This window comes from Strix aluco, chromosome 15 (genome assembly GCF_031877795.1).
Source record: "Strix aluco isolate bStrAlu1 chromosome 15, bStrAlu1.hap1, whole genome shotgun sequence".
In the NCBI taxonomy this organism is placed as follows: Eukaryota; Metazoa; Chordata; class Aves; order Strigiformes; family Strigidae; genus Strix; species Strix aluco.
In genome coordinates this window covers 8,132,911-8,143,995 of record NC_133945.1, presented here as the reverse complement: position 1 = coordinate 8,143,995, position 11,085 = coordinate 8,132,911, and the positions used below count along the sequence as shown (strand labels likewise).

Here is an 11,085-nt window from a genome sequence, read left to right as displayed (position 1 = left end):
GCTGAACAGAGGGAAGAGATGAAAGGCAATACACAAGCATAATGAGGCAGAGAACTGCCCAGTTGGTTCCTGGAGCAATTCAAGACAGCAAAACTTTGCCCTGTGTACCAGCTGTTGGACCAACACATGGGCTCTTAGTCCTCACCTGAAATGATCTCTTACACTTTCTCATTCTAATGGGGTTTACGTGGCCCTAAGAGCTTTCTGCTTTGTGACCAGACATCACTCATGGCACAGGCTTTGTCATGGTCACCCCTCAGATGGTGCCACCTTTAGTGATAAGAAGACATTAACATTTAAAGAAATACATAACATGGAGGGGACAGAGCCTGTTACAACTATCTGCTCATGCTTTCTCTAGCTGTTCACTTTCCCAGCACCAATTTGTGCATGTATTAACTTGTATTTATTCTTCCTAGTCTGAGAAAGGGGAGAGGATGAGCTCCTACTAGGAGCACAAAATTCCTACACTCTCCTTTAGTGAAAATGAGAACTTCAAGTTACATGTTGAAACCCATATTTTTCCATAGTAGCTTTCAAAGCCAGGTCAGATAAAAATCTTCCTTCAAAGCAGCTCTATCTCTAGCTGGTTCCTCACTTTTACCAGCTATTTTGAGTAACCCAGACCAGACATACATGAATCCAGTCTTTTAGAAAGTTCTCAGTCTTGGATGAATTTTCACATTTAAACCCAATTCCGTTGGGGAATTTGGTGCCAGTCCCAGCTCCTCCCATGCAGCATTGTGTCTTGTCACAAGGCAAAGCCTCGCCATCACCCATGACCTGTCCTCCCGTCCCAAGCAGTGTTGAAAGCTGGCGGTGGAGCTTTCCACATTGTGTCTTAGCAAATACTCTGTCCTGTAAAGAAGCTTCTGTTAAAAGTCAGAAAACACCATTCTTGAGAGCATGGCAGTGGCATTATAACTTTCACGAGTAACTTCTTGGGTCTGACTCCATGTTTGAGATGCTTACAGCTCTGCTTGTAAATCACTTGTGTTACACAGGAGAGTTTTCAAGCAGGGAAAGGTGTCCATGGGGCCTGGTGGACACCACAGTCTGATCCTGGCTCTACATCAACCCCCTTGGCAGACACCAAGTGACGCTGATGGGGGAACCAGGATGAAAAGCCCCAGTAAGACGTCCCTGGGATGCACAGAGGAGTCTGCAGTGGTCAAGTTGGAGGATGAAGACACTGCTAAATGGGGAGCAACCTCTGTCACTGGGAGTGCATACAAATCATGAGAATTTCATTTCCTGAGTGGAAGAAAACAGCACTGTCTGTAACCAACAGCACTATCTGTAGCCTACAGCCCTTGAGCAGCAACTGTGCCAGGTCCGCTGGTCCTGGTAGAAGCTGTTGCAGTCACTGGAAACGGAGGGTGAAGCAGCTGTGTTTTGGGGGCAGAGGGAGCATCCCTCCTTTCTGATCCTGCGCAGGAACATTCACTGCGGTCACGCCATGGGCGTCTTCTCTTGTGAAGGAGAACATATGATTTTGAAGTGGCCATCATCAGGGCTGGGAATGGCCCCAGCGCTTCCCCTGCTGCATATCCCAGTGTGAGAGGGAACAGCTCTTTCCCCTATGGGGTAGGAGGTGCTGTGGCAGGATTTGGTCTCTTGTACAGCAGAGCTGTGTCCTGGGAAGCAGAAGCCACAGGTTTCCACCGGCTCCGGGACCCTGCTGCCAGTGGATCCATCACCAACACTGCCTGCTTCCACCAGACGATCTGCAAATAAACCATCTGTATTAGTTTAAGAGTTTTTAGGGGCACCTTTTACCCAAGTAAAGCTTCGCAGTGCTGCACTAGAACCTTTAGGAAGCCAGTCCTGAAACTGGAGAGGACATCCACCTCCCACCACTCTGATAAAGCCCACGATACTGTGTGTTGTATGTAATGCATCGCCCAGTCCTGCCACCCTGGGAGGTGAGACTTGAGGGGGAAATTGGAAAGTGCCTTGCACAGGAAGGCTGGAGGTTTAGCATTAAGCAGCTGTAATATTTATAACATTACACGTGAACTGTCTTTTTGTTAAATGCTGCTTTTGTAGCATATGGAGATGCAGTGGTGCAGCGCTGTGCGAGGCCGGTTGGCTGCCCGCAGCCCCTCCAAGGGACCCACGACGCTCTGCGGGCTGTCGAAGGGCTCTGCTCTGTCATCCGAATCTGATAAGCAAGGTTAGGCTAAGGGGTATTAAAAAGCACACAGTAAATCTCTGAACCTGGCAGCCTCCCTTAAAACTGAACATTCAGTGCCACTGTGTCCTTTGACCAAAGCAGATAGGAATGGCTTGAATTACAGTTCTGCTGGGGGGTGACTCCGAGTCACACACCAGCTCATGGGCTTTTCTCTGTGATTTTCGATATCCAGCCTGACTGGCTTTGAAGTGTATGTATGTAAACATGTATGTGTATACATCAACAGGTAGACATTTTTATTTTTAAAGGCAGAGGAGAAGAGGAGGAGGGAGAATAAAAGCATCTTTTCTATGTTGACTTACTGCATGTTATCCTTTCCTTATCTTTTCTCCCTAAAGCAAAGATTTGTGAAGCCCCTCTGCTCCAGAGCTAAAACTTCAGCGTTTGATGCTGCAAGATAATTCAGCAGACCAGCTGCATCATTAACCTCTCTGAAGGAGCAAGTAGCCTGTGTAACCATGGTTCTTGCCAGGCAGCAGTTTGCCCCAAAGCAGCCCCAATCGCTGTGACAGCCCTGGGTCCTCCTTGGGCAGGCGGTTGATTTTGGAAGAGAGTTGGTTTTTTGCAACTCCTCCTCCCCACAGCTCAGCCTCTGGATGGAGACTGGAGAGGTGCTGGGTGACGGTGCAGCTTCAAGAGGGTGACTGAGGAGGGGATTATGGTGCAGAATTGGGGCACAGGGGTCCAGTCCTGCTCCTCTTCCAGTCTCAGACTGAGCCACGTTGCACATTGCTGGTTTTACTTTTCCTCCCTACCCCTGTTATGAACTGGCTCCGCTTTCTGTCCCTCCCAGTGGTACCTGGGACCCTGCCCACCACACACTCCCCATCCTCTCCCAGTGCCCCCCAGTGCAGCCAGCACTCACCTTTGGAGGAGTCCTCCCTGCGGTGGCAGGTCCCAGCGCTGGCTTGGCAGGAGACCACCTCTCCCTTCCTCCGCAGGTGGGTCCAGCCCAGGAGCAGGGAGCAGATGAGGGCGCAGAGGCAGAGCCCCAGCAGCAGGTACACAACCAGCCACGGCTCCTGCTCCGCACACACCTTCTGCTCCAGCACAGCGGCGGGTGGCAAGGCCGTCACCGGGGTGGCTGGTGGAGGGGGGGTGGCTACCAGAGCACCCGCTGTGGGCCAGGCAGAGATGGGTGTGTTTAGAAACCCCCCAAAGTACATGCTTCACGCTATTGACTTTTTGATAGGGAAAGTGCTCATAGCACTTGTGCCCTCTGCTTGCAAAGAATTCAAAAGCAGCTACGCAGCGCCTCTGTTTGCTTGCATTTCCCTTCCATGGCGCTGTAGAGGAGACCCCTTCCCACCCCCTATTCCCATCCTTCCCCTTCTCCAGTGATCATGTCTCAACCCCAATGTGGGAATTGCAGATCTCGGGGAAAATAACCCATCCCCTCCCCGAGGGCTGGAGGCAGCTCTAAGGTGGGAAACGTGACTGCTGATCCTGCTGCTGGCTGGGAGAGCTGAGGGACAGGTCCAGAAAACACCGACACGCAAAAGGGAAAACACCCTGTGTGATGGAGTTCTATGATGCAGAAAACAGCAGAGACACATGCCCTGTTTTTCCCTGATCCCAGCGAAATGGCAGCGCACAAACACACAACCCCTCAGGATGAAGAGAGGGGTTTGCTGCCCCTTCCCTAGCTTCATCCCCCAACCTGACTCCTCTTCCAGCCCAGCCCTGGGGGGTCCTGCCCCACGTCCCCCCTCTGCCTGCCCTCCCACCCAGCCTTACATTCGCAGGACGGGGCACATTGCTTCGGGTGCTGCCCGCAGACCGTGGTGCAGTCGATGCATGTTTTCAGGAGCTCGTCGTAGTAGAAGCCGGCTCTCCTGTTGCAGTCCATGGACTCTGCGGGAGGGGAAGGAGATGAACAGGGTGTCCTGAGCACGTCCTTCTCCACTGTCATTTGAGCACGAGGCTCCCACACCACCGCCCTCTCACCACCCCCCAGCGCCTGGGTTCCTGTGAGGACGAGCCCGTGACTGCTCTGAACAAGCTCGCAGCTCCGACAGGCACAGGGTGAGACTTGTACACTGCTGTAAGTATTGACAACCTCTCCAGGGCTGGCAGGGTGACAGACCCACGGGACCTGGGGTGGTTGGTTGGCCGGGCGATGAAAACTGGGGAAAGGCATCTGCTGGCAGCCACGCAGGGAGGGGACAGTACGCAGCCAAACATGTGCCACCGTACCCACCTGCGGCAGGGAGCTCCTGGCTGCTGCTCTTAGAGCTGCTTCTGCTGCCCTGGGGGCTTGCACGGCTTTTTGTGACACACCAAAACCTGCCTGAGTACTGGCTCGGGACCCTGGCGATGGCATCTCCTATCTTCAACAGAAGATGGGACCTGCTGCTGCACGCAGCTGTGGCACAGGGCTGGGTCCCTGTGCCCTGGGACAGGGTGCAGCAGCCCTGGACTGCGGCTTGGTGGGGAGGGAAGGGGCCGTGCACAGGGTTTGGGTGCAAAGTGCATTTATCTCTTTTCCTCCTCCCCACCTGTTATCACTACACCTTGGTGCCTGCCCTGGCGCAGAGCTCGCAACACAGCCTTGCAAACCCACAGCTTGGGTTTATCATTATCCGTTCTCTGAACCTGATGGATCTCAAGGCTCTGCCTTTGGAGGGTGGGGTGTCACCGAGGGGGGATATGAGTGTTGCTGCAGCTCTGGGAAGTCTCCCTGTGACCCTAGAAAGGAGCAGTACAGAGACGTGGGCAACTTGATCCTGGTCTGAGCTGAGCTGTTGCCAGACCCAGCCCATCGCTGGGAAGCTGTCACGTTCCCCAGTGGTTTTGGCTCAAAGCTGTTAAACTGAGCTGGCTCAGAGCCTGCCCTGTGGTTCATCCCAGGGCCTGATCCCCGCTCGCAGCTTTGCCCCATCGCTGCCTGCTGGGCCCAAGGGCAGCCCCGCACTCACCACACAGGGCAGCACACCTCCTCACAGTGGGCCGGCTGCATACGAGGCTGCAGGGGATGCACTGGCAGACGAGGGTGTCCCAGTACTGCTGATCGGTGCAGTTGTTCATGGCATCGCACCCGACGTGCGTCCTATCCATGGCTGCAGAACGGGAGGTGAGTAGGTATGGGGTGGCCACCTCGTCCTTTTGCTAGGGCAGGGGAACACCCGGCTGTGCCCCAGCCCTCTCTCTTGGGCAAGAGCAGGCAGCAAAATCTGCTTCAGGCTTAGCAAGATCTTCAAATTATAACCCTACACAACCATGTCCTGTGCTGGTCCCTGGGGACATGCAGAGAGACCACCCTGGCTTATAGGTGGCCCTGAGCTGCACCCTGAGGGTCTGGGGATGCACATACCTGCCTGCAGGAGTAAGAGCAGCGGGGACCGCTCCTATCTTTATATGCTTTTCTGAAAATAACAGAAATACAACCAGAATAACTGCTGGCAACGTCTTCTGAAACGATTTTTAATTCTGGAAACTTCTGAATTCCTCTGTGGCATCGGGGCTGTTCATGCCGTCCTGTGTGTAATTTCTGACATCTCCCTTTGGTGTTCTGGCATCATAATGAAACCCGATTTTGATGTGTAAAACTCCCCTAAGCAGCAGAAGGAGGGACATCTCTCCGGGAGAGCTTTAAGCACTGGCCTAACCAGCACCAGCTGAGATGTCTAGAGGTGGACGTGATCTTGTCCCCTCAAGGAGCCGTTTGTCCCATCCTCCTCTGCTGCAGTCCCTGTCCCTGCACTGGATGCGATGCCACAGGCATAGGCACGAGGCATTGTCAGCAGCCCTCAGCAGCACAAAAATCTAACCAACAACTTCCAATTTTAAGAATTAGCTTGCTAATGAGCATTTACTTATTAGCAGCTGAAATATTTGTGCATGTCTGTCTGGAGTCTCACCTGCACCCCTGCAGAATTTGGCCTTGGAGGCAACCTGAGTGATGGCCTCAGTCCTTGGCCGTGCCCCTGCTAATCCCTCGCTGCTCAGCAGTACCTGCTGCCGTGCCGTGCCGTGCCATGCCATGCCATGCCATGCCATGCCGTGCTGTGCTGTGCCATGCCATGCCATGCCATGCCATGCCATGCCACGGTGTGCCACACGCAGGGTCTGCGGTGAGCACAACCGAGCAACTGCAGGAAGCACTAACCCAGCACAAGGGCGGCCGCAGTGGAAATGTGCCGTTTGCTGACCGAGAGGGCTCGTGGGCGACCGCATCCCTCCGCGGAGCCGCAGCTGTTTCCGGCACGGGTGGATGATGCCGGTGCTGACAAGGCCCAAAAGGTTTAAAACTCCCTGATGTCACAGCATGGCACTGGCCTCTGCGTGCCCAAAGGCTGCACGTTGCCTCGGCCGGAGCCCCTGCGCCGCAGCCATTGCAAAGCCAAACGTTAATTTTTATACCGACAACCCCCTGTACTCTGGTGGGAATCTCTCCTTCTCTCTAGGACCTGTGAGCGTGCAGCAGTTGGGCACTTTGCAGGTCCGCCTGTCCTGCCGTTGTCCACACAGCACCTTCCCTGCAGAGGGGCTGAGGACGGGCTTCCTCTGCTCCTCCCATGAACTGGCTCCTACCTGGGGCAGCACAAACCACCCCCATTCTCAGGGATAAATCCCCTCTGCACAGGGATGCTGGCCTTATAGTCCCAGTCGTTCAATTAACATTGCTATAAAATTAAATAATTACTTTCTATTGAGCTGACTGAAGACATTCCCCAGGGCAGAGCGAGGCTCAGGCCGGTGCTCTCCTCAGATGCTCTTTGAAGATATTTTGTACCCAAAGAGAAGAATGAGAAGCTCCCCATGGATGGTGGTGAGCCCTGGGGATGGCAGTGAGCCCGGCCACCCTTGAATTATGGTAGAGTTTCACATGGGAAATGGAGATTTGGGGCTGGGTCAAAGCCACAGGGCCGCAGGCTGGGCAGCTCCTTCCCCGCTGCTGCTCTGCTACGGGGCCAGGTCCAAGGTGGGTGTTTGGCCCCATCTGGCAAAAATCCTGCCCGATGGCTGAGCCCCCCTTCCCAGGGAGCCCCGAGGTCCACGTAGTCCTCCCGGCACACTGCAGCCGGGCTTGGCAGCCACACGTTCTCCAGCAGAGCTGGGTGCATCTCCCCTTCTGCACCCACCAGGGACCAGCACCCCAAACTCCCCTACAGGCGCCTCATCCAAAGCATTAAGTGACCTTTACACCTCCAGCCCCACAGCACCGACCATCTCCAGTGAGAGCCCAGTGTGGCGGTTCTGCTCCTCCAGCACGAGCCTGAGGAGACCCTCTGCTCCCTGCCAGCACTATGGAAATGTCACCGCAGCCCCCAGCCTTGGCACGGACAAGCCCCTCACCCCCATCTCCCCATGCAGCCCCTGCAGGGGGTAACTCACATTTGACTCTCCCGCGGCATCTAGTCGCCCTTGGCTCCTGCCATTGCACTGCGAGCTCCAGCCCCGAGCCTGCACATTGCTCGGGAGGTTTATTATTAGAGATAGATTTGATTAATGCCTGGGCCATGCGTTTCCTGGGGTTTCCCCTTATCCCTTCGATGCAAATCGGCCGCACGCACAGCGCATTGCATTGGCTCGCTGGGTGTCCCTGGGCTACCGGGGACCAGGGAGGGAGACACGGTCCAGGCCTGGGTGTCGCTGGGTGCAGGGAGGGTGTCCTGGGCCCGGCGGCCACGTTGCAGAGGTGTTTGCAGGGCTGGGGGCTCTGCAGCACCTGCCCTTGCATTGCCTGGCTGCAGTGGGACGTTTTTTTCTGCAGAGAAGGGTGTTTTGCTCTGCAGAGGAGGTGGCTGTCCTGAGTCAGAAGAGCCGGCAGGTGACCCTGTGGGTTTTTGCTTTCTTGGGCTTTGCCAAGAAGGAGCAGCGATGTCGGAGCAAGAGGCCACGTAGCCACAGGGGGATGCCAGTGCACAGGGCTGCGGGTGGAGAGGTCCCCCTTGCCAGGATCCTGTGTCACGACTCAGAAGCCCACGGTAGGGGGCTGGTCACCCTCCCCTGCCAGAGCAACCTCACCCTGCCTCCGGCTGGGACCGAGCTCTGTGCACCCATCCCCACCCTGCCCACGGGATGGTCAGCCCACATCACTGGCCTGTCTCCTGCTTGCAGCGTGTAGAGCATCTCGTGGGCCCCCATAAGATGCTTTAAACACTGCTTTTGTCTAGTGCACCCGTGTCTCAGAGGCAGGAGGGCTGCGCTGGCCTGTGCTGGCATGAGTGGGCAATGGAGGTCCCAGCTGGGCTCAGGGTCCAGCACTGCCCTTGCTGCTGGCAGTAGAGGTGCATGAAGCATTAATAACACAGCTTGGTTTTCACGGAGGGAAAGAGCTGCTCTGCATTGCTGGCAGCCTCCAAGAATATAGCTGTATATTTATTTTTAGATCTCACCTCACCCTGCAAGTGGAATGGGCTTGATCAGCAAACCTGCAAAGGAGCAGCCAGGCAGCACCCCCAGGGCTGCCTCGGAGCGGGGGTTCGCGGTGCTGAGAGCCTCTGCCCTCGCTCAGGAGGGAGCGGGCTGCCATCGCTGCATGGGGATAATAAAAAAATACCCCGGGTAAATCTGGCCGGTGGCACGACACTCTGTAGGGAATGTCTAGTGAATGCAAAGCCAGACCATGCGGTTACTGGTTTCCCCCTTTTTCCACTGGCAGTGCATTAATTTCTGGAAGTTTCTCCCACTTTCCCGCAGAGGTGCTGGGCAGGGCTGTGCCGTGGCCATGGCTGTGGCCGTGGCACCGAGAAGGGGTGTGAGGTGCTGGCAGCACGGCAGGACGGTGACTCAGCTCAGTCCAGCGGGACCTTTCTGCAGAAGCAGCTGAAGGGGGAAGGAAGAAGCAATACCTGTTACTTTCTATAAACATCAGCGGGGCAGCGTCAAGGTTTTTTCCATTCGGTTCAAAAACTCCTACTTTGTGCTTACCATGGTGATCTGCAACTCCAAGGGACCACGAGGCCACTTGCAGGGTGCAACGCCGTGTCCATTGCAGAGGCCAAACCTGCTCGCAGGGAACAAAGCCCAAAGCAGAGAAACCCAGCACCTCACGGCTGGATGTGGCCCATCAGGTCCCAGCTCCTGCAGGAGGGAGGGAATCGGCGTCAGCTCCATCCGATGGGCTCGGAGTGAGGACTGGGAGGGGAGGATGCCATGGCCACAGAGACACTGTGCTGTGTGTGTGCATCTGATGCCAAGGTTGGGCTCATTCCTGGGCTTGAGTCTCCTGCTGGGGAGACCCGTGGAAGGGTCCCAGGAGGGAGCAGTAAGGCAAACACATGGCTGGGAGAGGGTGTCGCTTGGTGCAAGGGCTTGTGGGGAAATGCACCTTTGACTGCACATAGCTGGTGGCCGTCCACGCGCAGACTCGTCCCACTAGTGTGGTGCCCTGGGCAGACGGCAGAGCCCGCAGTCTGTTCGCCTGCAGAGCTAAAGCTGATGGTGAAGGAAATCACGATTTCAGCGTTGCCTGAGCTGCCTGAGCGTGGCAGAGCGTGGCCCTGGAGTGATGGCCCCAGCCCTGCCCGCCAGCTCTCGGGGTTTTGCAGGGGAAACCTGCCTCTGTAAATAGCAGCGGAGGACTTGCAGTTTCCACCCTGGTGTGCCCTCAAGAGGGAAGTGAGAAGCACTTGGGGGCGGTTTGTCCCTCCTCGCTGAGCAGAGATCAGGCAGTGGGATTTCAGCTTTCAAATTCTCAGTGTATGCCCCATCTCCTTGGCCCCGCGCCCCAGCAGCCTGACCCTCTGCCCCAGGAGCAGCATCACCCCCTCCCACAGCCTCCGAGGACGGTGTGTGGCTTCTGAGCACCTCCAAATAGTCCCCCATGAGCTGCCTTCTCGCAGCCAAGGTGGTGACAGATGGGCTGCCCTGCCTGGGGTTATCCCTGTGCTCTGGGACACAGGCAGGGACCAGGCAGAAGCTGCCAGCGGCCTGTTCTGGGTTCCTGGGTTAAACCCTCCCATTGCTGTGTGCCACTGGTGGGAGAGCATCGATCAGCAGTTCTGCATCCTCCCCACATCGTTTTGCATCCTTCAGCACCCATCTGCACATGGCTTCAGAGGTGCAATGATCTATCCAGAGTGATAGAGCCCAGTTTTGTCCTGACAATAAAATGTTTTTTTCCTCTGGGCACTTGCCCCAGCAGCATTGCTGCAAGGAGAGCTGCAGGTAACAGGCAGAAAAGGTGGATAATATTTGGCTTCAAAAATCTTTTGGGGATGCCTCACTTTCCCTTTGAGGAGCTTTACTGGGATATTTTCCTCCCAGCCTCTCCTCAGCCCGTCTGCCTTTTGCAGTCCCTGTGCTTGGGCAGGGCTGGGCCTTGGCCAAGGCATTTTCTCGCACACGTGCTCCCTTTGGAACCTGAAAAAAGGGGCCGTGGGAGTGGGAAGGGGAAGAGGAGTCATTTTGGGTCGAAACCAGCAACTGCAAGGCTGGGCTGAGCACAGATGGCTCTGAGCGCTGCTGCTGCGGACTCATTTCTTTCACCCTAATTCCCTGCAGACGTGTGCTCTCGAATGTGCTGGGGTCAGGATGTGCCCGTCCCCTGGGCACTGCCTGGCTGTCCTCCGTGTCCCACCACCGCCACCACTTCCTCGTGGCAAAGCGCAGAGCTGCTCCGTGACCAAAGCCGTGGGGCTGCCGGTGCAATAACCACCTCTGCTGCCCGGTTTCTCGGTGTGGGCAGCTGCACGGTCGGGTCCGTGGCGGCACACGGGGTGTCTGCGCAGGACCCTCACCTGCCATGCCATGGCCAACCCCTTCGTGAAGACTTGCCATGGCACGCTTGTGGCCACATCTTGAGCAGCCCTGGTTGCCTGCCCTGCCTGCACTGCCACAGCCCAGCTGGCAGCCGAGGGCAGCGACGGCACAGCCTGGGAGGCCGGAGAGCCCCGGGGTGCAGCTCCAGCTCCCCACTCCTGCACCCCAGGGGTGCCCCT

General features: G+C 56.2%; 1 protein-coding gene across 1 annotated transcript; it reads right to left on the bottom strand.

Moving 5' to 3' along the window:
• Nucleotides 1–238: 238 nt before the first annotated feature.
• Nucleotides 239–7,661, bottom strand: TNFRSF13B (TNF receptor superfamily member 13B). The gene is made up of 5 exons (XM_074840783.1): nt 7,535–7,661; nt 5,116–5,256; nt 3,935–4,051; nt 3,063–3,314; nt 239–1,727 (listed from the first exon to the last, which is right to left on the bottom strand). Exons 1-5 carry the CDS (start codon nt 7,659–7,661, stop codon nt 1,453–1,455), a joined length of 912 nt encoding a protein of 303 aa, XP_074696884.1. The 3' UTR covers nt 239–1,452.
• Between the last annotated feature and the right edge of the window lie 3,424 nt (nt 7,662–11,085).